This window comes from Pseudorca crassidens, chromosome 21, assembly GCF_039906515.1.
Source record: "Pseudorca crassidens isolate mPseCra1 chromosome 21, mPseCra1.hap1, whole genome shotgun sequence".
NCBI lineage: Eukaryota > Metazoa > Chordata > Mammalia > Artiodactyla > Delphinidae > Pseudorca > Pseudorca crassidens.
Window position 1 is genome coordinate 15,571,539 of NC_090316.1, and position 26,637 is coordinate 15,598,175.

Sequence of the window (26,637 nt, forward strand, 5' to 3'; positions counted from 1 at the left end):
GTTGATCATAATCCGTACTCTATGTACACCCAAGAGCCTAAGAAGGTCAGCTAATTCACAGGTGCCTGGACAGTTAGGAGGTCCGCCTCCATATCTGTATATACACCTGTGTAAATCCTATAATCCTAGAATTGTTATAATGTTATTTCTACTTTTGGATACTGTAAAATGGTTACACTATATTTATCCCTCACTAGAGAGCCACATGCCATAAACAGGAAAACTCAGGCAAGAAAAAAATCTCTTTCTCACAGCACCTAGCATAGTGCCGTCACATAGCATGTTTCAGGAGAAGTCTGTTACATGACAGAATAATTCACTGAACTGATTTCAAATTAATCATAGATGATGATGTAACCCACTGAGTGAGGAGGAAGAAAGGCAACGTGTGCTGAGTCACCAGTAACTCAGAGGCAACAGTTTGGAGGTGATTTTTACAAGTTGACTAGTTAAAGGCAATTTTTACAGGAAAGAAAATGACTCTGATGAAGAGCCTCCACCCCCTGTACTCCCTCCTCTTCTGTGTCTTCTTTCTTGTAGTAAAACCGAAGGCTCGGTGCTTACAGTGGGAAGAGCACTTCTTGGTGGGAAGAGGAAGCCTGACCAGGAAGCAGTTACAAACTAGAAATCCCTACAAAGGCAGCTGGAAGGGGGGCAGGGTGAAGCCATGTACACTACCTAGGAACCCGTCACCCCTAACTCTAACATAATGATAAGACTCGACTCAATATTTCAGAGTGGTCTGTGGGTGAAAAATAGTACTCTTTGGTGAGGTAAGTGTTTTGGGGCCCCCAAATAATTGGTTGAATGCTGACCTAGAGAGAGTAAGATAATGGAAAGAATGAAGGATTAAAAAAACTGGACTGTTTATTAGTTAAAATGCAGAAATGAACATGTGATAGATTTATTGAATTATTTCTTTATAATTTTACACCTCTGCAGAAACTGTTATATGTCAGGTGCCTCCGCTTTCCTCATTTATAAATGGGAACAGTAATGACACCAAGATTTTTGTGAGGATTAAACACAAAGATCCTAGAATAGGTTTGGCATAGTAAAAATCTAGTTTGTGTTAGTTATTACTATTAACATTATTATTCTCATTCATCAAAGACTAGTTCTTCTTGAAGAGGTCTCAGTAAGGATTAAAAAAACAAAAACCGTACATATGTTTTGAAAAGTTATAACTGTTTCTATTCATGTAAGGAACCATTATCACTCATAATATTCTTTTCCAAAATTCCAGTCTGTTTTGGTTTGACTTAAAAACAGCAACGGTTTCCATCTTTAGTACACGTAGTTGGAATAACTAAAACAGCAACGGTTTCCATCTTTAGTACACGTAGTTGGAATAACTAAGACTGACAATCCTCATTACTCCTGACTTTCCAATCCGGAGCGCAATAACTAAATAGTTTGTAGTTTTATTTTATTATAATGTGAACACTGCTTAATTGTTGAAATGGTTTTAAACGGTATTTTAGTTTTTAGTTACAAGGTAGGTTAGCTATCTATTGCTAATTCTAGAGTTGGGTATAAAGAATCTAGGAAGGCTCAACAACTGGTGGAAAAATGGAAAAAAACTGGTTAATCAACCAGATAGTTTAATGGTCAAGAAAATTATCTATTCATCACCAATACACATATATTGAGCATCTAGTGCATACAAAGCACTCTGGGATAAGTGGGAAGATAAGCCAGACAGAAAAAGAAGAATTTAAAACTAACCCCAGTGAGCATGTGCTAAGTGTCAAAAATGAGTGTGGGGCTTCCCTGGTGGCACAGTGGTTGAGAGTCCACCTGCCGATGCAGGGGACACGGGTTTGTGCCCCGGTCCGGGAGGATCCCACATGCCGCGGAGCGGCTGGGCCCGTGAGCCATGGCCGCTGAGCCTGCACGTCCGGAGCCTGTGCTCCGCAACGGGAGAGGCCACAACAGTGAGAGGCCTGCGTACCACAAAAAAAAAAAAAAAAAAAAAAAAAGAGTGTGAAGCCCACTCCTACTTCCTTTTGTCCCAATGAAATTTAATATCTATGATACTTTGTATGATACATCCTTTTGCTTGCAGAAAAGTTGCTTAAGCAAAGGGATCGGTAATGCAAGCATGTGAATTTTGGTAGTACACTATCTTAGGAGATTCCTAACACATGTAAATTTGAGGCAGATTCTAAGATGTTAATGGTATGAATGACTTACAGGTCCTTATCTCTTGGTTCCTACTGATTAGGCTACTGAATTGCTTCTGTGTACAGACTGAGATAGGAATTAATCACATCAAAGTCCAGAGGGATTTAAGGCAAGGGAATTACTAAACTGCAGGACTAGAAGGGCCCAGGATAGACCAACAAACATGATTTCCTGTCAAGTCTTACTTTAAACCCATGCTGGTTATAAAAGCATAGAGCATATTTTTAAAGTACCTACAAGAAAAGATTCAACAGCCACTTTTAGTAACTGAATTTCAGAAAATTCTTCTTAACCCAAATCCTCAATGCTACAACTTAAACTCAAATGCTTTCAGTTAATTCTCCACAGAGGTGAAGAAACATGCTCCCTTGAATGATTTTGTATATTTGAAAATCATCCTACAAATCACTGTGTAGTCTTCTATTCTCCAAGTTACATAACTCTGCATTGTTCATATCATTTCAGTAAAACAGGTCACATGTCTGAAGCGGCCAATGACCAGAGAATACCTCTTCTATTGTCTAATTTAATGTGAAGCTTATAGTACAACGCACAAAAAAATTCCTGATACTCTAAGTCCAGTCATATACTAAAATCAGAACTACTTTTCTTTCAAGCACAGTGTAGTTAATTTTCAACACATCTTTTCAATTCCAAAGAAACAAATAATCCCACCAATAATAAATAATACTCCTCGGGGCTTCCCTGGTGGCGCAGTGGTTGAGAATCTGCCTGCCAATGCAGGGGACACGGGTTCGAGCCCTGGTCTGGGAAGATCCCACATGCCGCAGAGCAACTGGGCCTGTGAGTCACAACTACTGAGCCTGCGCGTCTGGAGCTTACGCTCCGCAACAAGAGAGGCCGCGACAGTGAGAGGCTGCGACAGTGAGAGGCCCGCGCACCGTGATGAAGAGTGGCCCCTGCTCGCTGCAACTAGAGAAAGCCCACGCACAGAAACGAAGACCCAACACAACCAAAAATAAATAAATAATTTAAAAATAAATAAATAAATAAATAATACTCCTCGAACCAACCCTCTGAATTTACGTATTCTTGAAAGTGTTGATACTAAGGGTGAAAGATGATTTAAGGTATCACTAAGGGGAATGAAAGAAAAGTTACCAAAGGAAAAGTCCACCGTAAATCAGGAGAAATTGCTCATGGGCAGCGACTCAATTAGTAGACATTAGAGTAAACACTGTCCATGTGGGAAGCACCTGGATATGGAAGCACAGGTATGCTCCCCTGAAACAAAACAGCTACACACATTTCAGTTTTCAAGGTACTTTTTTCTTTCAAATATGATTTGGACCACATCATTCTCTAAAATTCTTTTAGCAAGGGAATCTAAACAAGTTATCAAGTCAAACTACTTAGGAAATGGTTGAAAGATCAGCAAATACTACAAATGTAAACCTATTATTAGTATCCCTTATTATTTCTTTCCACCCAAACGTGAAAGAAATTCTATTTCCCATAGCTAACTTACAAAATCTTGAAAAGTGTATGGCAGAGAAAACTGAAATCACCTATAATCTCAATACCCAGAGATAACTGCTCTTATGTTTTGGTTGATTCTGTGTTTAGCATATACCATGTAAATATACTTTTTAAATCACAGGCACATAAATATACTAACATTCATTTAAATCATTCTCTTTCTGTTGAATATTTAGGTTGTTTAAAATTTTCATTATGAAAATCAACATAGCGATGAACCTTCTTGTAGGGTTTTTTTTGGGTGTGATCATCACTGATTATATCTAAAACAAATTTCTAAAAGTGGAATTACTGAGTCAAAGTGAAAGTGTTTTCTCTAGAAGTAGGGAGTTTCTGATTTAAACAGAAAAATTTGACAAATTTATTCTTCGGTAGTTTTTAAACTTTTATTTGGAAACAACTGCAAAACATATTAAGTTGCAAAAATTAAGCTAGTACCTAAAATACCTGTATACCCTTTACCTACATCCAAATACTGTAAAGGTTTTACTTATCCCATTTGCTTTATCATGTGTACTTCTCCCACCTCTATATATACTAGGCAGACAGACAGATAGATTCAGTTATGTTTTTCCCTGAGCCATTTGAGAGTAAGTAATATACCTCATCATGGTTCTTTATCCCTAAATATGCCAGTATTTACTTCCTAAGAATAGGGATATTCTCTTACATAAATTTTATACTGACATAATACTTTTATCTACCTACTGTTCATATTTCAATTTTATCAGTTGATCTAATAATGTCCTTTCTCTTCTAGTACCAGATCCAATTTGGGGGCAGAATCTGAAGTTAGTTGTCCTGTCTCTTGGGTTTCATTTAATCTGAAAGTTTTCAAAGCCTTTCTCTTTTATAACATTGACATATTTGAAGAATCCAGTCTTCCCCTCAATTTTTTTTTTTAATAGAACATTCTTCATTTTGATTAGACTGAGGTCATACATTCTTGGCTGGAACACTGCACAGATGATTTTGGCTCTTCTCAGAATATGACATCTGGAGGCACACTCTGTGTGTATCTCCCTCATTGGTGATGTTAATTCTGATCATCTGGGCAAGGTACTGCCCCCTTTCTCCAAAGTATAATTACTGTGGGTTTCCCCCCGTCCTTTGTAACTAATAAGAAGACCATGCACAATCCTCCTCTCCGTATCAAAATTATCCCCTACATTTAGCATCCATTGATCTAATCTTTACCATGATGGCTGCAAATCTAGTACTCCCTCCTTATCTACCACCTGCCCTTGGCTTTCTACTGTAAGCAAAGCCTTCCTTTCCCCTTCATTTATTTATTTATCTATTTGTTATCAGTATAGAAACATAAATTTGTATTCTTTCCAATGTTTTAAAATTTATCACTGTACTTATTCTGATGTTCAAACTATCCCAGATTTGGCCAGTGGGAGCCACTTCAAGCCAGCTCTGCGTCCTTGTGACATGCTCCCATCATTGCTTTTGAGCACTTCATTACTTTCTGTTATAACAAGATGTTGTTCCGGGCTCATCTTGGTCCTATTCTGCTCCAGCCCTGGAATTAGCTGTTTCTCCAAAGTTCCTTTTAGTGGGGGTTGGTATTGGAGACCAAGATCTGGGCTTTAGGTGTGCTTATTGCTAGTGGGGTTTCTTTGCTTTCAGCAGACAGTGCTAAGAAATACATGCACATATATACTCATGCTTACATATATCTCCTATATACCTCTTACACATATACCTATACATACGTATTATTTACATGTGTACAAACATACACATACTAGAAAGCATCAGTTCATATCGATATCTCCAATTTCAGTCCGTCCCTAGCATCATTCTTACCTTCCCCCATTCCACATTTACATGTCTCTTCTTCAACAGTGAGAACCCAGCTCCCCAAATGAACACATCAACACATTTACTCATTTGCTCAATCCTAGAATACAGCTAAAAGAGTTTCAATGCTTTGCCCAAACCACCACAATCAACAGATCTACTAAATGAAACCCAGGATTTGTTTGCAATTCTTCCCCCTACTCCACACCTGACCCGGCCCAAGATTGTTGGCATATAAGAAAATCGTTTTCATAGTTTACTTGTATATAGTTAATTTCCTCTTTCTCCTTTTTCAGTTTTCTCTAACAGTGTAGTTAAAGTATCCATTTGAAATTCAATTAAGTTCAGACAAATTGGTTTTTGTTTCTAGACAAATTAGTAGGCATTTAGCAGTATTGTGAGAGTTAAGGCCTGGATTGAAAATGATAGAAAGTTTTCCTGTTTGTTGACAATTTTATCTTGGAGCCTCAAGCATTTGGCAGAATTCAATGTACTGTAGCTTTAAGACTCAGAAAGCTATTCTTCTGTGTAAGTGCCCTGATCAGCTCATGTGACCAGCCTGTGGCAAGTACCTCACGAAGATCTTTGAATGGCAGCTACTCTTAGCTCTCCATGCCACGCGGAGGCATTAGTTCAGAACAGCAGGCCACAGGAGCTGCACGAGACGCCACACCTTTATTTCTCAGCCACCATCTTGTTTACACTGTATTACCTGGCTGACAGGTGAATGATGGGATCTACGTATAAAGATGGTATCAAAGAATTTTGGTATGCTCATTTTGAACTGAATCAACTAATGCTATCAAACTATGTGGTGGATATTTCATTAAATGGCTTTCTTTAACTCTTACGTGGTCTCTGCATTCTGAATCAACTGTTTATGGTAGCTTGGTCATGCTTATTCCACGAGCACCATACCTGCTCTCCTCTGTAGATGACATATTCAGCATAGGCCAGCCCATTCACACTCGGCCTCCCAATGACAGAGTGATGGCCTGGGGGAGCGTGAGCCATTTTCATGGTGCTGAACTGCAGAAAGGACTTGCCAAGGGTCACTCTACAGAAAAGCATTTGTCTGAAGAAAAAAGGAAAGCAATCTTAGAATGACATAACTGTTAGCTTTACTGAGTTTTTCAAAAGCAGTTAATATAAGGCAAGCTAATTTAAATGTCACTTTTGATTTTATGAGTAGGAATAGGATAAGATTTGATATACTGATTTACTATAAGCTGTTAGCAGGCTCAATAGTTATACTTAACATTTAAAATTTTGGTGTGGTTTAAAAATCAATCATAGAAAACACTTGGCAAGTTTTTGACTAGTGGAAAAAGGACAAATACTAGCAAAAACTGTCTTCTGGAAGGATGCATGTGGCTGGATAGGAAGAAAGTGAAGAAAATAAGCAGATAGCAGCAGCATCTGAAATTAAGATTAGGCTTATTACTCATTATGAAGAAGCAAAAACTGGGATGAGATACATAATAATAAAAGGGGGTTATATATAAAAATACTTAGCTTAACTGTATGTCTGGAAATTTTACTACCTGAGTGAAACATGAATTGGGGCAGCTGTTAAATATTATAGAGGAGAAGAAAGATTGATGGGAAAGAAAGTGTATTATATAAACTAGGGGTTGGCAAAGTATGGGCCAAAATCTAGTCTGCCACCTGCTTTTGTAAATAAAACTTTACTGGAACACATTCTGGAACACATACTGCAACACATTCCCACACACTGCCACACATTCATTTACATGTCGACCATGGCTGCTTTTGTACTACAAGGGCAGAGCTGAGTCACTGTGACAGGGATCATACAGCCTGCAAAGCCTAAAAAACTTGCTTTGTAGTTCTTTAAAATAAAAGTTTGCAAACCCTTAACAAACATTTTAATAAATATTTTAACTACCCTATAAGATTGGTCACACTGTTAACTGTAAATACCTGTTATTCAATCAAATAGTTCATTTTTAGTAATGGAGTATGATATTTGCATTGTGACTCATCAGAGATATTACTCTGAGTAAAAATTGTGCCAGACCCAGTTTAATTGAGTCCTGCCTGGGTTGGCTTTTTTAGTGTGATGCTACTGATGACCCTCTGGGATGCTGGCTTGGCAGCAACTGTATCCTCTTGTAGGTCCCATAGGAAAACATTTGGATCTGCATTAGAAGGAAGCTTTTTGAGCTCTATCTCCACACTGTGGTGGCGCTACAGTGTCACTGGACTCTGCCCGCTCAGCCCGCTGGGCCCACTGCCATGGCTACTCCCAGTGTCCATATGTCACTCAAAGCTTGACCTGACAGGCCCTCGCTTTCTGCCTTTTGCTTCCTGCTCCAGGGTGCCCCTGTTGCTGTGGAGACAAAAGAAGATGCAGGACCTGCCCGGCTGGCCCGCGAGGCTGGTACTAGCTCGCGTCCGCTCACCGGCTTGCCTTGTGCTTGTGTGTGCATTCTGCAGATGCAGCGGCCCCAAGGGGGGACACCAACGCCCTGTGGGGCAAACGGTGACCAGCGCAAGACAGGCGCCAGCACATAGATTCAGCTCTCTTACCCCATGATGTACTGCTCTGAGATGTAACAGTTCAGACCGTGTGAGTCCAGGTCTCATGGACTGAGCAACCGACTGCACTGGTTATGAAACCGTGGCCAGCTCACCGGTGCACCTCCCGGTCTTTGCTCTGCCTCTTTCTCCGCCTCACTTCCTTGCCCTCACTCCTGCTTCCCTGAGGTTGCACTTGCCAGGAAAGTGCTAGTTCATAAGCTTTTGCTTCAGGCTCTGTTTTCTAGGAAATCCTGGCCAAGACATAAACATGTGTGTCTAATTTTAATAAGCAACTGTTAATCCACATCTACGTTCACTTTTACTGTTATTTAGGAGTTAGGTTTGAAGCAACAAAGGAAAATTTCTGCAATTATATATCCCTGGGAATTTTTATGTGTTATTAACCACAGCGACCTTGATAGAAAGAAGTTTTCTTCTGGACATAGGGCATCTGTCCTAGAACTGCTGATGGCTACAATTTTTTTCACAACGAAACTGAGAGAGAGAAGTTTTAAGATGAACAACTATAATGAATTTCATGGTTATATGGGTCTTTCTGAGGTTTCAACTGGATTACAAGGTATCTTACTAACTTGACTTTGCAAAAATAATGCAGCTGGTTAATCTAAAGAGAAATGCAATAAGTTGCAATCTTTGTACAGCACAATTCTTTTTGTACCTTTTCCAATGACAGGAAAGGGAATGGTATTTTTTTCACTGACTTCTGAGAGTTTATAACATTCTCTCAAATTTCTGAGTTTTAAAATCCCATTTAAAAAGCTAATATTCATTTGTTTACTATTAATTCCAAAGTTATATTCTGAGGTTGGACTTCTAACTAATTATATACCCTGCCTTAAAATATCACTAGCCAAGTCAGCAAATTAAAGGCTCTACTTGTTTATAGAAGTTATGTGCTTTAGTTCAAATGTGACTTTAGTTCAAATGTGACTGAAGTTAGAGGTTCTTTGTTCTCCAGAAATAATTCTCAACCTTGTTCTGAATCTGAAGCAAGGAAATTGGAACCCAGGGAGAAAGCCAAAATGGAGGGAGCTTCACTGTAACCTATGACTAGCTTTTGCCGCTGCTGTCAGCTCTGTTGTCACTACTCCTATTGGGGCAGGGGCTGATCAGCTATTCCTACCCAACCCCAAAACAGTCTGACTCATTAGGAGTAAGACTGAGGATGACCTGTGACTTCTGCAGAGCCTGAGAAACCAATCTGGTTCATGACTTGAGGACAGCAACCATTACACAGAAGGCAAGATGCTGACCTGTGACATATGTAACACGACCGGTCTTTGTGCGTAGGGCAGCCTGTTCCTCCCCCAATTCCGTAAACGTACTGGTTGCTTTTAGAAGAGTTTTCAGCAAAATAAATCCCGGCACCAAACATTCCTCCTATATATGCATGTCGCTCATCAAACCCTTTATGAATAATGGCATTAATGAAAGGAGAACCTAAAAATATAAAGACAGAAAGATCAGTTTCGAGCACTTTTCTAGAATCTCAATTAGCTGCATACTAGTTGCACTTGGCAGATTAATACTAATTAATAACGCCTAAATGAAAAGTTTATTTTGTAAGATGGTCTACTTACATAAATTATCATGTACTAGAATCTTATCAGGGACCCATAGCAAGGGTGTTATATGGATTTTGCAGACGGCATGAGATTTTATATAGCAAGGTACAACGTGGCTTTGAAGATACAGATTATTTTACACCCAGTCCTACTTTAAGCAAAAACAGATAATCTAATAAACTAAAACAATTATGCTAAACTACAACAAAAAGAGTATTTCACTATCTAGATGGCTCAGTGTGCAATTTAAATTCTGAGACAATTTCAGATAAATTATTTTCACTGTACATGCCTTGGAAAGCCTGTACTAACATGTAATGCATTAGAAAGCTGGTACCAACATGTAGTTAAAAAAAAAAAATCAGAACAAACCATTTTTAACACAACACTAATATAGTCAGTAACACAGGCTTTTCACCCTACTGGAGTTTGCAAACGCCCAGAGAGATAATGACTGTCGGGACACTCACCGTGAAATAACATGCGCTCGTTATGGTGGTTGTGATTCTCCTCAGACACTTCCTTCTGTCTGTGACAGAATCGCTCTCTCAACTTCTTGTTGACAACTTTTTGAATCTTTAAGGATGAGGAAGAAAGAAGTGAATTAGTGAAATGTTTATTAATTGGTAGTTTATGATTTAAAATAAGAAGTATGTTTTCCTTTAGGGAGGTTCAACTTGTTTTATGTTTTGTTTGCTTAAAACATTATTTAAAAACGATAAAGTTGCCAGGCCAGTGTAATTCAGTTAATACTCTGGCTTTTAGTGACATAAGTTTCAGCTACAGTTTTTGTTTGTTATTCTGCACCACACCTAGCTATACCTCAAAATCAACTGAGGACTTATTGAATTTCAGGATACAGGGGCTTATAAATCTGTACTTTCAAAAAGCTCCCCAGGTAATTCTGATGTGCACTGGTGTAATTTCAATAGGTCCATTAACCCAAAGGGTTAACCCAGTTCTCAACTGATTTTATTCATCTTCATGACATCCCTCTGAAAAAAAGCATATGGCAGTCATTTATTCCATGTTATAAATAAGATACTGAGATTAAGAGATACATGCATACTGATATAAACACTGACTCAATTAAATTGATTGAAAATCCAGGCCTTTAATGCTACTTTGAAATAGTGATAACAGAAATTACTGTCAGCTATGGTCCAAATTAGTGGCTGAGCTGGGAGTCTTATCGCCATGTTTGCCTCACTAACGCCAGCTGCCCCGGCCTATGTTTGATATTCAGGCAAGCTGTGCAATCCAATTTTCACCCTGAAATTTTAAAAACTTACTCGAATGACATTGTATCTGTTGAAGATGCCACCAGCATTACCACCATCTCTGTGTTCACGAATTGTACTTTGCATCTATAGAACAAAAGAGAGTAACTTTCTGAAAATACGCCAGTGTGTAATTCTGAAGACATTCCTCCTGTTGTTTTCAAAAGTTCAATTCTATTATATTGTGTCACTGATGAGTCTAAGACTCAGCACAGATTTCAGGAAAAGATAATTAAAAATTTTCATGTACAATTACCTCTTCTTCTACTGACTGATATTCTTTATCTTCTGGAGCAAGATCCAGCAAAATAGTTCCCTGATTAACACAGTGAAAAGTCAAATAAGGATTGGTGCCTGCAGGAGAGAAAAATTAACATATTAAACAAAGGTCCACACTCTTCAGGCTCTATTTTGGGGAACACTTGTCATAAATAATAGATATTTTGGAACAAGTCTAATGTATGTGCAATTTGAACCTAATATATAAGGTTGTATTAAGCAAGTACATCCAAAGACAAGAGAAGAAATGGAGATGTGTTTGGTGATCAATTTGATCTGTTCTTACAGAGGTCCTTGTACATACACACAGCAGGCTCAACAATTATTTGTTGAACTGAACTCAATCATGAACATACATGATGCTGATACAAAAGAAAAAACAGTGTGATTACAATGTAGTGTGGTCTAAAATATAAGAATTATCCTCTAAAAGAATCATTATCTGTGAGATGACTTGAAATGGTCACTTATAATAAGTTTAAAATACATTGTTCTTGTTAATTTCATTATCCGTGTTGATTTAGTACAAATAAGCAAGACTCAAGCTCAACATCTGTTAACGTTTAGTTTCATGTCACTCTTGCAATTTTATTACCTCTGCAGACTAAATGACTAATTCAAGTTGTTTTCTTTCTCTCCCTTTGCTTTCCTATAGCGAAAGCACTTCTAACAAACAGAGAACAGGGAGGCACACAAAGGAGAAAGATAGGCGCGTAACAGCAAAGTACAATGGAAAAAGACGGAGCTGACAGTTGTGAGGGAGGGGAAAAGACACAAGATAAGGTAAGAGAGAAAGGTCAGATTATGAAAAGCCATGCTATGAACATCTGATTTTATCCTAAAAGCAACAGTGTTCTATTGAAGGGTTTTAAGCCCTGGAATGATATGATCATATAGTCATTTTGAAAAGTGTCTTCTGGTTACAGTGTAGGGAAGGTACCAGAGGGGTGGCAAAGGTGACTGTCAGAGATAAGCTGGAAGGTGGTTGTGAGAGTCCAGGAGAGAGATGACAGTGATAGGGATTAGGTGACAGCAGTGGGAAAGGACAGAAGCACAGATTCCAGAGATATTTAGGATACAAAGTGTTGGGGAAGAGGGAAGAGTGACTCTGATTTCTAGCTAAAGCAACTAGAGGGAGAGCGAGGTCAAGGATGGAGACGGGGAGGCAGGAGGTGCCACCCCAGCTGAGTGCACGAGCTCTGGGGTCAGGCCACCCGAGCAAATGCCAGCCTGGACACTTACCTTGTACAACTAATGTCTGAGATCTATTTATTTTTTAATAGCTTACCTTGCTGTCCACCTAAGAGTCTTTCTACTCCCTTGATTAATTTATGGCGGTGTCCGTATGCGTTGATGCCTATTTCTTTCAACTCTTCATGGCCCATATCGGCCAACACATCTAGTGTAATCTGAAAAACGAGTCAAAATTAATTGCTACATCTTTAACAGCTCCTCAGATGATGAAAACTTTTCCATTTGCCTTCAATGCTATAGCATCCAGTCAAATTAAGAAAATTCTTCTGTTTCCTTTATAAGCATGAACTGATAATCTTCTTAAAGTTGCCCCCATAAACTTATCAGCTTTTTGCTCACTTGAAATACTCCCTAATTTGCTTTCAGTCAATGGAGAATTAAAATGGGAGAAATAATGCTATAGAAGTAGAAAATGGTCATTGCTATTTTTCCTTTTGATTATTTAATTCTGCCACATTTTGCTTGCCTCAAGATATAAGAGGGAACAACCAGTAGCCTGAAAATGGGGAAATACCAGATCCCAACATCCAGAAGGTAGCAGAGGTGAATGGTAGGGAACGGGAGAGGTGTTCAGCATAATGAAACAGGAGAAGCTTTAGGGAAGTAGCATTTATATAAAAATAAGAAGGAACTTCCTAGTGCTAAGAAGTATCCGAGCATGGAAAAGGCTGCTTTAGAAAGTAGTAAGATTTATATCACAAGCATTTAGTTAGATTACAGACCACTTTATATAGAAACTATATAAAGAATTCCAATTTGGAGAAGAAAAAAGAGAGTAGATAGATGGTTTTTAAGGTCTCTTCTAAATTCTCAGATCTAACAATCCCTGAAGCCTAACATACATTCTATTTTTGTACAGAACAATGGTTTTAAATTTTTGGTTATTCGTCCCTGTAGATGGAGATGGTTAGCTGCCACGACTCAAAATTACCAGATTCCTTTGCTGACTAAAAGGAACTGTGACTCTAGCGTCACCCAGTGGCAGTGCTCTGAAGGCACAGGGTGAAGTCCTGGGCGGCCACATTTCTTGAGGGATGAACTGCAATTTTCAGCTCAGAAGAAGCTGGCCCCTCTGACAGCCCAAATACTACTCCACAAGATTAGCCATTGATTTTCTCTTTCCTCTGGAAAAGGAGAAATCCTTTGAGAGACACTCTTTTTCCCACTCAAACAAGATATTTTTATCTATCCATAGCTCTCTCTACCTTTATCCTTGCACATAGCATTTTAAAAAACTAACATATTAGGCCTGGAGCTCTGATGGTTTTTATTGTCAAAATGGAATACTATATAATGAGTCCGATCTCCTCAGTACAAAAAGCATACATCATTCATTCTTGGAAATAATTTACTTTATTGCTCCTAAGTGGCCATTTAAGAAATAATCGCTCCATTGCACAAAATGGGCAGTTCACTTCCAATCACCCAAAGGAAGTTTTCAGCAGAGCTTTTAAAAAGCAACAGTTTTGAAATATGCATCTTTGAGATGGAATAGATCACAACGTAATAGGAGTCTTTACATTTTTAGCTAGATGTGATTTTAATATAATTTGGAAACCATGCACAAGGTTTACTACTTTACTGATATTCCATTCTTTTTTCCTTCTAAACTTCACATAAGGTTGACATAAAAACAGGATCTCATATCTATGTGGGAGCTTCAATTTAAAGAGTCCTTAGCTTTTCTGAATTGATACATATAGTGTATGTCTGAAAGAAGCAGAAACCAGGCCAGCAAAACATAGTATTAGCTTCTAGAGGAGAGATGGAGAACATTTGATACATTTGTTCATTATATATAGCTCCAATCGTGAATGAAATGAATACCTCATTTAATACTCACAATGACTCATGAAATACTATTACCGTCCTTATGAGAAAATTAAGGCACAGTGAAGCCATGAAAATACTACACAGAAGAGCTGAAACGTATTGCCATACTTGTCTTTCCTCTTGCTTATTTTTCTTAAAAAGGATGACTAAAAAGCTAACATAACTAAACATTAAATTTAGTTGCTTTGAGTTACGTGCTACCCTATTTGTCCTCATATTTATTGGAATTGGCAACTGGAAAACCTTAAATGACAAGCTAAAGAATTTAGATTTATGTTCACTAATCATTCATTCATACATAATATATTTAATGAGTACCTTCTGTATGCTAGATATTTCCAAAAAAGTAACTAATTAAACATTTCATTTAATTCTAAAACAACCCACTTCAGCTCAGAAAGGTAAATAACTGGTCCAAATTGGTAGTAAAAGAGTGGAGCCAGGGAACAAACAGAATCCTACCACTACAGATCACGCTATTTCCGCTACCAAGGAGATAAAAGGTAAACACAAATATTTGGTAAAGGTTGGTAAATGTTTTGGAGGAACCCCTATGGGAACTCTTGGGAAGATTACTTACTGGCTTGAGGCTACAAGTAGGGGAGGGAACAAAGAAAGGACTAGGAAGGGGATCAGGAAAGGTTCTTAGAAGAAAGTAATAATTCAGCTAAGGAAGAGGACTTAGGCAGAGGAAGAAGGGAAGGGTGTTTAAGACAAATGGAAGACCATGTGCAAAAGGAAAATCAAGTGAGAGACTACAGAACATTTGAGAGACTCTAGCAATAAAGTTCATAATGATTAGCGTATAATGTATATACAGGAATAAAAGAAGGGATGGACAGAGCAGCAGGCTAAAAGCAGATCTAATGGGCTTTACACACCAAGTTAAGACAGTGTCCAAAATGTCCAAGAACACCTTTTCAGCAGAGCAACACAAAGGTGTCTTTCAGGAGGATGGCAGTATGAAGGGCAGATCTGGAAGGGAAAGTGACTGTGAACAAGATGACGACAGGGTGGAGTGGATTGGAAGGGATGAATCGGAGAGCAATTTCAAAGGGACAGATGACAGGGCCTGGTAAATAGAAACGGTTAGAGAAAAAAAAAAGAATGAGGGTAAAGATTATTCCAAAATTCTGAAGCTGAGTGAATATGAGATTATTGTGTTAATAAAAGAAATGGAAATAATTGGAAGTAAAACAGGCTAGTTGGATTTTAGGTATGTTTCTCCAAGATTCAAGGCTTTTATACTGCTAGAAATATTTTTCTGGAAATTATCTTTAAATTAACTCACTTTAAAAAAACACAAAACCTTAACTTAGTTACATCCAGGAAATTACAAGTTTGTTGGGCCAGTTATTTATAGTTAGCACACGTTAAAATCAAATTATAATCTTTAAAATAAATATTATCCATGTATCAGCTAGGTCATCTTGCACATAAAGCAAATGTCACTTCAAGGGTGTTACTTTAAGAAGGGCTGCCTCTTGTTTCTAAGATTTATTCATTTTCTCTGGGGTGGAGTGAGAAGAATTGGAGTTTTAATGAAAAAGGCCTTTCTTTTACTTGGGCTTAAAAGATTGCAGGCTAGAGTAACAGTAATTAGAACTAACTTTACAATCATGTTCATAATGAATTTCTTGAGTCCATTCCTTTGTCTTTAGATTCTGAAGTAAAAATTTATACGGTCACTTTTCATGAAAATATATATGTGAACCATAAATATGTTCACAAGGAATCTTCCAAGTCACGGCATTTATGTTCCAGGAATTGCAATGTAAATCAAATCAGTCTTTCCCACAGAAAAAGTATTCTAGTCAGGAAGCTATGTTATAGAGGAAGGGCCAAAGTGACACTGGTACTATACTTAACTAACTATAAAGGACATAGGTATATATTATTTAATATAGAACTAGCAAAGTATATATGACAAACAAGTCAAGTTAGTTAAGAGACTTCAGAGAGAATAACTGTGAAGGTAAGAGGTGAGGCTATGATGCTCTGAAGGAAGTTTCCCTGGAACCAGAAATAAAAGAACTATGCTCCCCACTCCACTGAGAGAGAAGAATCTATCAGTGGGAACAGAGGCAATAAGATATTATGTGTCAAAGCATCTCAGGAAAAGAGGACGACTCTGCCTTCAGCTCAGTAGACATGAACTAAATGGCTACAATAAAACATACACCCTAACACTTTGCCTCACCTCACAAATACCTGGCCCTCATCATATATTACCGGACTGACATAGAATGTTAATGGCAGAAAATCCTCTGGGTAAGTTATGGAAAGGGTTACAGAAGGTATTACTCTATAACTAAAGGCTAGTCAAGTAACAATTGTAGTCAAAATAAAACTTTTAACTGCTTGAAGACTGGGCCAAAAGACATCACACAGAGTTCAACACAATGAATGGTGATATCATTTGTCTGGAGGAAAGAGCTATGCTAGGTAATAGACATTAAATGGAAGAGTCAACATATTGATAAAAAAAATAGATACAGAAATTATTCTGGCAAAAGGAAAATCAATGGAACCATTTACTCAGAACAAAACTGAAGTGAAAAAGATAACAATGAAACTGATGAAACCAGGATAAGCTGTCAAAAGGACCAACTGTTAAGACTAAACTATTAAACTATTAAAATCAATAAAGTGAGATAACCAGGCCACAGGAAATCAGTTACTATAAAAGAGAATATATAAAGTAAAACAGAAAAAAGAAAACATAAAATTATGATGCGAATTGACTAAAAGAGTAGAAACTGAACTCTTGAAAAACGGTTAACTGGAATTATTTGAATTAGCGTCTGTTTTTATTAAGCAAAGATATGTGAAATTTCACAGTTATTGTGGATATGATTTGGGAAGAAGGGAGATGGCTGGAATATGGCTTTAGCAGAGGATACTGCTTCTAAAACAGCTTTAATACCTTCAAGGGAAGGATAAAGGAAAAAGAGTCTTACTGTTTAGGCTATTCTCATAAGAAATCTCCAAACCAGAGGGTGAATCAATGGCAGGTGCAGCTTAAAGGAAAAGGAAATTATTATAGCAGTTTATGAAGTCCTCCCCACCAGACAGAAGATACAACTGATGTTTCATTAAAGTATATTTTAAAAACTGGCACAGAAGCATCTGACTGGGAATTTTAACTATCTGGACTTTTGAAAGTATTATTATATTTTACAGGTAAGGCAAGTGATAGGTTAAATGCCTTAATCAGAATCAAGGTCTTCTTTTAGTCCAGTGCTATTTCTACCCAACTGTTTTGATCATCAAGAGCATTAAAGATCAACTACAATATATAATATGAAGAAATTCAGCTAAAAAAAAAAAGACATTAGAAAATCTTAACATCATAATTGATATGAAAAAGACCTGGAGCTTTTAATTAACTCTAAACTGACTATATGCCTAACAAAGAAATCAGATGGGGCAAAGAGGCCAGTGAAGAATTTGGACACTATATCCATATAAAGAATAACTGAAAAAGAAGGTGAATTTATGCTAAATTAGGAGAAACTCTGTAAGGGTGGGTGGGTGGTTGGTTGGAAGGGTAAATCCACGATAAGTTGACTAGGTCTTAGAAATATAAGAAGGGCTATATTATGTTGTAGTGAGCTGAATGGTGGCCCTCAAAAAGATATGTCCATGTTCTAATCCCCAGAACTTGCAAAGAATCTTTTTTGAAAAACTTTTTTTACATCTTTGCAAATGTAAGTTCAGTTAAGGATCTTGAGATAAGGAGATCATCTAGGACTATATGGGGAGGCCTTAAACTCAATGCAAGTGTCCTTACAAAAGACACACAGAAGAGAAGACAGACACAGAGAAGGCACGGTGAAGATAGAAGCAGAGATTGGAAGGATGTGGCCAGAAGCCAAAGGGCCTAGAAGCTGGCAGAGGCATGGGGCAGATTCTCCCCTAGAGCCTCTGTAGGGAGTGCAGCCCTGCCGACACCTTGATTTTGAACTTCAGGCCTCCAGAACTGTGAGGGAATAAATTTCTGTTGTTTAAGCCACAGGTTTGTGGGAAATTGTTATGGCAGCCCTATGAAACTAATGCTAGTCTAATATGTAGACCAGAGGTTAGATTTCTGTGCAAAACAGGGTAAAATGTAAACATAAGATTAATAGATTATACATGGGGCAGATTTGGGTGTACTTTAAATTACAAGCATTTTATCATACCTGCCCAAATTGTAACAAGTTATTGTCCACATGGGTATAAAAAGGGTAATTCCTACATCTGGGAGAATGACTTAGTGACCTCTAGAGATCTTTCCCACTCTAAGATGCTGTGTGTATTAGTAACAGTCAAGTCAAACTCAGGAATCTATTATTTGATAGTTAATGGTAATAAAATCATACAGTGATAATGAGTTAAAAACTCATTATCCTGTATAAAAACACAATGACAAACAGAAGGATCTTAATTCATAAACACCCTAATGATGACTTCATACTAAGACCTTCACAGCCATTTCAGATATATCTGAAAATAGGTTAAGTGTATAAGCATATGGCCAAGTTTTGGTTCAGCATTATTTTAGGCTCCAACTAGGCAATGGAAACTTCATAAAGAAGCAATTTTTAAAATGTACACTTGCCCAAGAATTATTTTGCTATCCAGTAATGGATAACTGCTTCATGAAGATTTTGCTAAATAGTTAACATAAAAATTTCTCACTAGTTTTAAGTGGAGTCTAGTCACATTAGTAATAAAATGAGATGAATAATGGCTAACACTTTTTGGAAACAAAATAATGAGGAAAGATTTTGAAAACTTTCTTTTGCAGGGGTTTCATGGCCTGTTTTGATATGTAATAAAACATATTGAGCCAGACTGCTTATAAAGATACAACAAAATAACAGACTCTAATCATCTGTTAGACAATTTTGGAAAGAAGCATAAAATACTAGATTCCTCTAGCTTTTTCAGAAATTTGTTTTGAGTTTTAAAAGAGCAGCGAAGAAGCAGAAAAAGAAAGAACAAGTGGCAATTAATAACTCTTAATATTAAATTAAAAAGACTCAACTATATATGAGAGCTTACCTGTTCTGTTTCAAAGATGTCCCGAAGGTGTTCAAGACCAAGGCTTTTCAGGAATTGGCTAATATTCATGTCAAGACCAGCAACTAAAACAGACATACATTAAAGTTTTTCAGAAAGAAGTTTATCAATCTAAAGGAAGTTCCAGTATTTATTTAAAGCCACGGCTCTTTGACACCCTTGGCTGTGCAGATGGTTTTACTTCAAGTTATCTCTGAATTTGATGGGGAAATAAAAGCAGAGTTTATCTTATCAGTAGTACTTATATTAATATTATAAAGCATAATATAATGCTTTTAGTGAAATATTTAACAGTGGAATTAAAAAATCCAAATTTATCAGCTATTGTTTCAGCTTTCATTTATCAGCTATTGTTTCAGTTTTCATTTCTTACATAATCTCTCAGTATTTTTCTGATATAATTTCAGTAATAAGACTCACTCAGTTCAATAAGATACTATGGTTGGAAAAGGATATACTGGGATATACATAAGTAAGAACAAAGTAGATGCCAAAGAATTTATTCTACGAAGACATATTTCTTATAAGCTGTTGTGTACATGAAAACTTACAGACAGGATGTCTTTAAGTGAGGTGTTCAATAATTACCAATAGAAAAGTGAATCTGTTCACTTAAAACCGCAAAACCAATACGCGTTCACAGGTGTACTTGCCTTCTCCTTCCTTCCTTTCTGTGCCTGCTGCGCCATCCCCAGCGTTAGACGCTCCTCCTACTGCCAATTCTGCTAAGGGGCCGGCGAGGTTGTCTATGCTGCTAGCAGCAGACAGGCAGGAGGGGGTGGATGCTGGTGAGATCAGAGAGGCACTCACTACAGTAGCCTGAGGTTTAAAACAGGTAGGTAAGGCCTCTGGGGGCATGGCATCTATCAGCAAAGCTCTGATATCGTCAGCCTAAAAAAATAAATAAATAAAATAAAATAACACAAAAAAATTACGTTTTAAAACAATAAGTTTCTCATTAAGGACAAAATGCTTAGTGAATTTTTTCTTTAATGAATGCTCCATTATTCCCTATTGGGTTTTGATCATTCCTTCCTCCTTCCTTCTCTGATCCACAGCTCCAAAGAGTCCCAGTAGTTTCAATAGGTAGAATGGAGAAACTATACAATTAAAAAAAAATATTTCATCTTTTGAAGATCTAATGTGCAGCTTGGTGACTATAGTTAATAAGTACTGTAAGTACTTATATAAGTACTGTACTATATTCTTGAAATTTGCTGAGAGTAGATCTTAAGTATTCTCACCGCACACACAGACAAAAGTTAACTGTGAAAAAAATCCAAGAATGTGAACTATGTTGACTCCTAGAAATACTTTTTAACACTAAATGAAAAGTGTGCACACAATTGTTCATACTTATTACACATGTATTCAAAGGACATGTAAATTAACAAAGATTTGAATAGAGTTAAAAAAATAAAATATTTCATCTTTCATCTAAAAAGGAGCACATTTTAGAATGCTGATTCTCAATCATCTCTTCTTTAGAAGGAGTTTCCATACATAGTATGTGTTGTTTATGCTTAACAACTACAATAATTTTTCTTCAGTTATTTAGTGCATACTTAATAATTTAATGTACAATTAAAATCTGGTGAAACTTTAAAGGGACAGCACTTATTTTGGCTAGCTTATTCACGAACTCTACAGTCTGCTAGGCACAACTGTTGTTAGAGTATGTGGGAGATTGTCCCCAAAGAGAGCCAGCTATCAATTCTTACTTCCATGTACATCTGTGCCCCTCCTTCCATCAGAGGTGGCACCTCCCTTCCCTGGAATCTGGGTTGCCTATGAGTTTCTGTGACCAATAGAATGTAGAGGAAGTGATGTTCTGAGGCTTTTGAGCCAGGCTTTAAAAGGATTGGCAGTTTCTACTTTTTTTCTCTTAGAAGTCATCCTCCCATGCTGTAAAGAAATTCGAACTAGACCACTGAGTGTGAAATACTACGCAGAGAGAGGTACTGTAGGATTTAAGGCCATCCGAGATGCTGCAGCCTCAGCTGAGCTCCCAGCTAAAGGGAGCTGGCAGAACAGCAGAACTGCCTAGCTGAGCCCAGTCAACCCAGAGGACTGTGAGGAATTATAACTGTGAGTGGCACTGTACTAGCCACTCACTTGGTTTTGGTTAAGCTACTAAGTGTTTTGAAAACTGTTACTCAGCAACAGATATATAAAACAGAATGTGGCTTAGAAAAGTTTTTTGGTTAAAAAATTCTAAATTATGTGACCATACAGTAACTCCCTGATTTCCAGAAAATTCAGGAAAGATGTTTCTTTACTGTGTTTAATTCTGTAGTTAAATATCATTTAACCACAAAAATTTAATTCTTGATTTTGAAACTATTTCTACAGTATGTCAGTTTACTTTTCCATCTTCAGAAGAACGATATACTGCTTAGAAGATAATTTTTTCTTTGACTACCTCACCCCCCTCAGGTAAATTACCATGAACATCAGATGCTCTAGAATAATAAGCCAAAGTAGAAGGTGCTCAGATATTTTGCGAATACAATCTATATACAAGTTTTTCTATGATTCATGTTTTCCCTCCAAGTTAAGTATGGCAAAAAAAAAATTAACTTACTGCTTAGTTTGCCTTAATAGTTTTAAATTATCTAAAAATGAGAACTTAAAAAAATTCATAAGGAAGGAAATTTGTTCTTCTTCCAAGAGATATATGCACCACTAGAGGTAAACCTGTTAAGCCCTGGAATTTACTGTCATTTCTGAAAGTATAACAAGCAAGTCTAAATATTTTGAAATGAGGACTTACCGTTGCCAGATCTAAAGGTGTCTGGCCTTCTTGGTTCTTCATAGTTGGATCTGCACCATGTGCCAGGAGTAGGGCACAGAGCTGTGTCCTGCCTTTTTGGGCTGCTTCGTGAAGAGGAGTAAATGCCCACTTGTCTGTTGCATTTACACATGTGTTGTATTTTATCAGTAACGCTGCAATGTCCACATGCTGAAGAAAAACAAAAGGATGCCAAGAGGTAAGAATGAGATTATTTGGTAAAGCTCCTTCAGGTACACTTGTTTTTATTTAACATTTCATTCCCTCTATATCTCTATTCTCATCCTTAACAGAAGTTTCTTCTATAAAAAAAGAATATTCATTGCACCCCCTCCACCTGTATTTTGGACTTCATCTTTTCTTGCTTCCTCTAAAATATCAATTCCACAATTATTCTGTTACCCTGTAATTCTTCATGGGAGCCTTAAAAACTTTTTTTATTCAGCCTTATATTCAGATCTATCTTAAGAATAAACATATATTACCTGACTCCAAGTTTCCTAATAATGGGCTAACCTGTCTGTCAAACTTTTCAAACCAGCAACCTATAACCATTGCTTCTCTTTATCTTCCCATTTCTCTTTCTAACCTATTGCAACCTGATCTATTTATTGAAAACACTCATCTCAAAGATTCTCAATGTTCTTTCTTCAGCCGTTGGGAAAGTAACATAACAAAACATTTTACAAAAATTAGTCTGTCGAGCCAAAATGACTTAGGGGGTAGAAGAAATGTCAGCTGCAGACGCATTAACTAATAACCTGGGCATGAGGTGATAAGATCCTCAACTGTGATGGTTAGAGAAGAATGGAAAAGAAGAGCTAAATTTGAGAAATTTTGAAGGCAAAAAAATCAGGTTTTAGAAAGACAAATTAACCACAGAGGAAGAAAGATGAAAAAAAAAGTCAAAGGTGACTGCCTTTTTTCTTTTTTAATTTGGTCTAGAAGATTAAGAAAAAAAAAAAGGGTAGATGGAAGCATTAACAGAAATTGAGTAGCAGAAGTTTAATTAGGAATGAAACTATAAGGAAGGTCCACTTGGGGTATGTGGTTTCTGAGGTACAATATCTAAGTAATGATGTCCTGTAAATGGTTTCACACAAAAGGTCAGAGCACAGATAAGGGGGTCATTTACTTATTCACTTACTCTCTCTTACCGACTCACCCACCAACCAAACATTTGCTGAATACCTATCTGAAGCTGAATTTCATGAGAATGGGAAGAGATGGGGAAAGTAAGGACAGAAGTATCCCAGGATAGAATTTAGGGCATGTTTCTTCAAATTTTCCTTTAAAATTCCTTAATATTTTCTTTGCTCTCTTGAAGACACTCACTTCAAAAAGAATAGGTACTTCTTCTGAGGTAGTATTAAAGTATTTTTTGGTGTTTTTTTTAATATAATACAAATACTTGTTAATTTTAGGAAAAGTGATTTCAGAAAACAGAGGAAAATACAAATCAGACAACTTCTAAGAAAGCTTCCATATTTGCTCTGACAATATAAAGACAACAACAACAACAACAAAAAAGAGCATAACCAGACTAGGGCTTCTGAGAACAGGCCATGTTTTGTGATCTTTTGGGGATTATGAATGAGGTATACCATGATTATAAAATTGATTCTAACACAAATGATAAAAATAGGTAACATTTGTAGCACTATCAAAATCACTTAAAACAGACCCCAGTGATTTATCTCCCTTATTCAAAGGATATACGTTGAAAAGAATAGCTATTTTTGTTCAATTAACCCAAAAGCACGGAGTAATTTCAAGCTTCTCCCCAGTAAGGTTATGGGGTGTTTAAACTAGGTTCCTAATGATTAGTTTTATTCTACTCCATTTGTGTTGGCAGTATAATATAATTTGGTAGACTAATTTGTATAGGCTTCCAAAATTAGATAGTCCAAGGAAAATTATGTGTGTGTGTGTATAAAATGAATCATATATATGGTATGTATTATTAAACTTTCTTTATATTAAATTTATAGTTTATGCTTAGAGAAACCAATTACGTGCTTATTAAATTTGCTGACAAACATCTGAAACAGCAATAAACAGGAAATATGCTGCTACCCAAGTAGACTAAAAACACAATTCTTAAATCTTTTAAACAGCCACACCACTGGGGCAAAAAAAGTAACTGAAATTTAAGGGTGACAAACGCAATAAATAAGCTACAGCTCAGTCCTATACATAAGAGCAAAGCATTGAACTAGAAGGTCTAGAAAAGGAATTGAACTCTGCTGGAACGTTTCCAGGAGTCAACTTAATATGGTTTCAAAATTCAGCTGCAACTCAAAATGCTTTAAATGACAAATGCAACATAAAAACACTGCAAGGGCCCTAATTTAATTTTAGAAAGTTGGGAAGTAGGGAGAAGAGAAACGTGTTGGGGTTCCAGTTAGAGCAATTTAATTGTACGATAATGTCATGAAATCCCCCTAACATTATACATTTTAGAGAAAGCATTAAAAAATGAAAAATTTGAGAGAGAAAACTCAGCAAATTGATTTACTCTTATGAGATAATAGAAAACTACATGCTGTGTGGTAAATATATATCAATGCTTTATATCTACTGAAGAGCAAAAAAATTAGTTGTCTTGTGTAAATGTATATTAAAAATAATATAAGGCGTTATAATACAAAAACACCAAACAGGATAATGCACATTACCATTAATATATACTCTCATGAAATCTGTAACTTTTATTTAAACTTCTTAAACTATGTCTTTGTTTCTCCTTTTGGAAAAACTGAAGTGGTAAGTTCTTTCTATATAAAAAGGCCCAAAGACACACAGAGAGCTGACTGAGCTCTCCAGAGGAAAAAAGGTAAAATATGTATCAAAGAATGATGACCAATAAATAACAGCTTAAGTAACTTTATGTAATTTCAGATATCTCACACAATTATTTTATCTGCAGCTACCAGTCATTATCCACTACTGAAGTCAATTAATCTATTTAATACTGATACTGAGCTGGTCAAACATACAGCTAATTCCTAAGGCTGTGAGATATAAAAGTGACACACAGACCTTATTCTGACCGGCCCAGTATGAGGGCTGTGTGGACCGAGTTATCTCATAATAACTGTATTCCCTTGGATTTGGACAGAATGCACTTTCCACATGCATGGTCTTATCTAATTATCACAATAATCCTGTAAAGATGGTCTCAGCATCTAAGTTTTACTAGTGAGGACAGTGAAGATTAGAAAGATTAAGGCACTTGCTGAAGACTTGTGGGTTATGGAGGAAAAGATTAAAGACTAGATCCCAGAGGTTCAGACTCCAAATTCAGGTCTCCATTTCGCCACATCTGCCTGCATGGTCTTGCTAGACTAAAACACGAGCGCCATTTCCTGACAAGTTGAAAATGGCAGAGAGTATGATATCAGGGAAAAGCTATTTAAGCAGAGATCACTGGGTAACCCTATACCTAAAACTACTCTACCAATAGCCTTATTTTAAATATAGAAGCCTCTATTCCATACAAAGTGCCACCAAAATCTCCTTCACAAAACTATCACTTCAGGGCAGTACATCATATACACCATGCAGCCAGGCCAGTCCAAGCATCATTGATATTAATACTATGTAACCAGTGTTCTGCCACCCTAACAGAGCCCTATAATTTCATTAAAATATCCAGCCAAGGCTTATGTGCTGTATGAATAAAAAGGGGCTTTGGAAAAACATATGGATTTATATGTCTAGAGATAATGAAAATATAATTATATCTACCCCTTAGCTAAAGTAAGATAAAGTAGCTTAAACATTTTTTATATCATGGTTAACCTTGGTCCTTATTTTAAGTCTACTAATTGAGACTGAGATAAATACAGATTTGATGTGGTTACTGACTACAGGTTATATGATATACAAATTGCATTAGATAAAATTATTTCATAGAGCAGAGATTCTCAATGGAGGGAATGACCTTACCTACTGCCAACTGAAAATCACTATGAGATGTTACTGGGGGTGGGAGGGTGGGTATATGTTGTACATGGTAAAAACATGGTAACCAAAAAAAGTCAAGAAACCATCAAAGTAAAGGTTTTAGTGAATAAGAGTACATAGTCATTAGCTCACAGATATTTGATTTTTAAGTTTCCAAGTTTAATACAAGAAGGATTTTTAGAGTGAGTCAAAAAATCCACCCACACACTGAGGCAAAAGTACTTGCTACAAACATACTGTCTAGCTCATTAGCATTCTTTAGTAGAAGGATGGGATGAACCAGGTTGACTGAAACCTCTACCAAATGCCCTCTACACAGCCTGGAGAACTTTCTCTTCATTTTTACCTCCATAAGCTACATTCATTTACAAAGAGCTCAGCAGTAGGGATGTCATAAAAAGCAGGATAACATAAAAAGAGAGAATGAAACTAAAAATGCTCATGATCTTTCTCACTTGGACTTAGAAGAGGAGAGCAGGAGTTGTGGATAATGCTGAAATAAGTTTATGAAAACGGGACAGTGGGCCTCTGGTCAGGA

The 26,637-nt window shown here is 36.9% G+C and overlaps 1 protein-coding gene across 1 annotated transcript in view; it reads right to left on the bottom strand.

Moving 5' to 3' along the window:
* The window catches only part of TNKS (tankyrase), a 176,426-nt gene that overhangs the window by 6,095 nt on the left and 143,694 nt on the right, over positions 1-26,637 (bottom strand). Inside the window, exons 18-26 of the mRNA XM_067721868.1 lie at positions 22,113-22,301; positions 19,993-20,230; positions 19,322-19,404; positions 12,474-12,594; positions 11,163-11,260; positions 10,919-10,993; positions 10,097-10,202; positions 9,315-9,501; positions 6,415-6,571 (exon numbers count right to left, since the gene is read on the bottom strand). Coding sequence (XP_067577969.1) covers positions 6,415-6,571; positions 9,315-9,501; positions 10,097-10,202; positions 10,919-10,993; positions 11,163-11,260; positions 12,474-12,594; positions 19,322-19,404; positions 19,993-20,230; positions 22,113-22,301 — 1,254 coding nt within the window. The remainder of the gene's footprint in view (positions 1-6,414; positions 6,572-9,314; positions 9,502-10,096; positions 10,203-10,918; positions 10,994-11,162; positions 11,261-12,473; positions 12,595-19,321; positions 19,405-19,992; positions 20,231-22,112; positions 22,302-26,637) is intronic.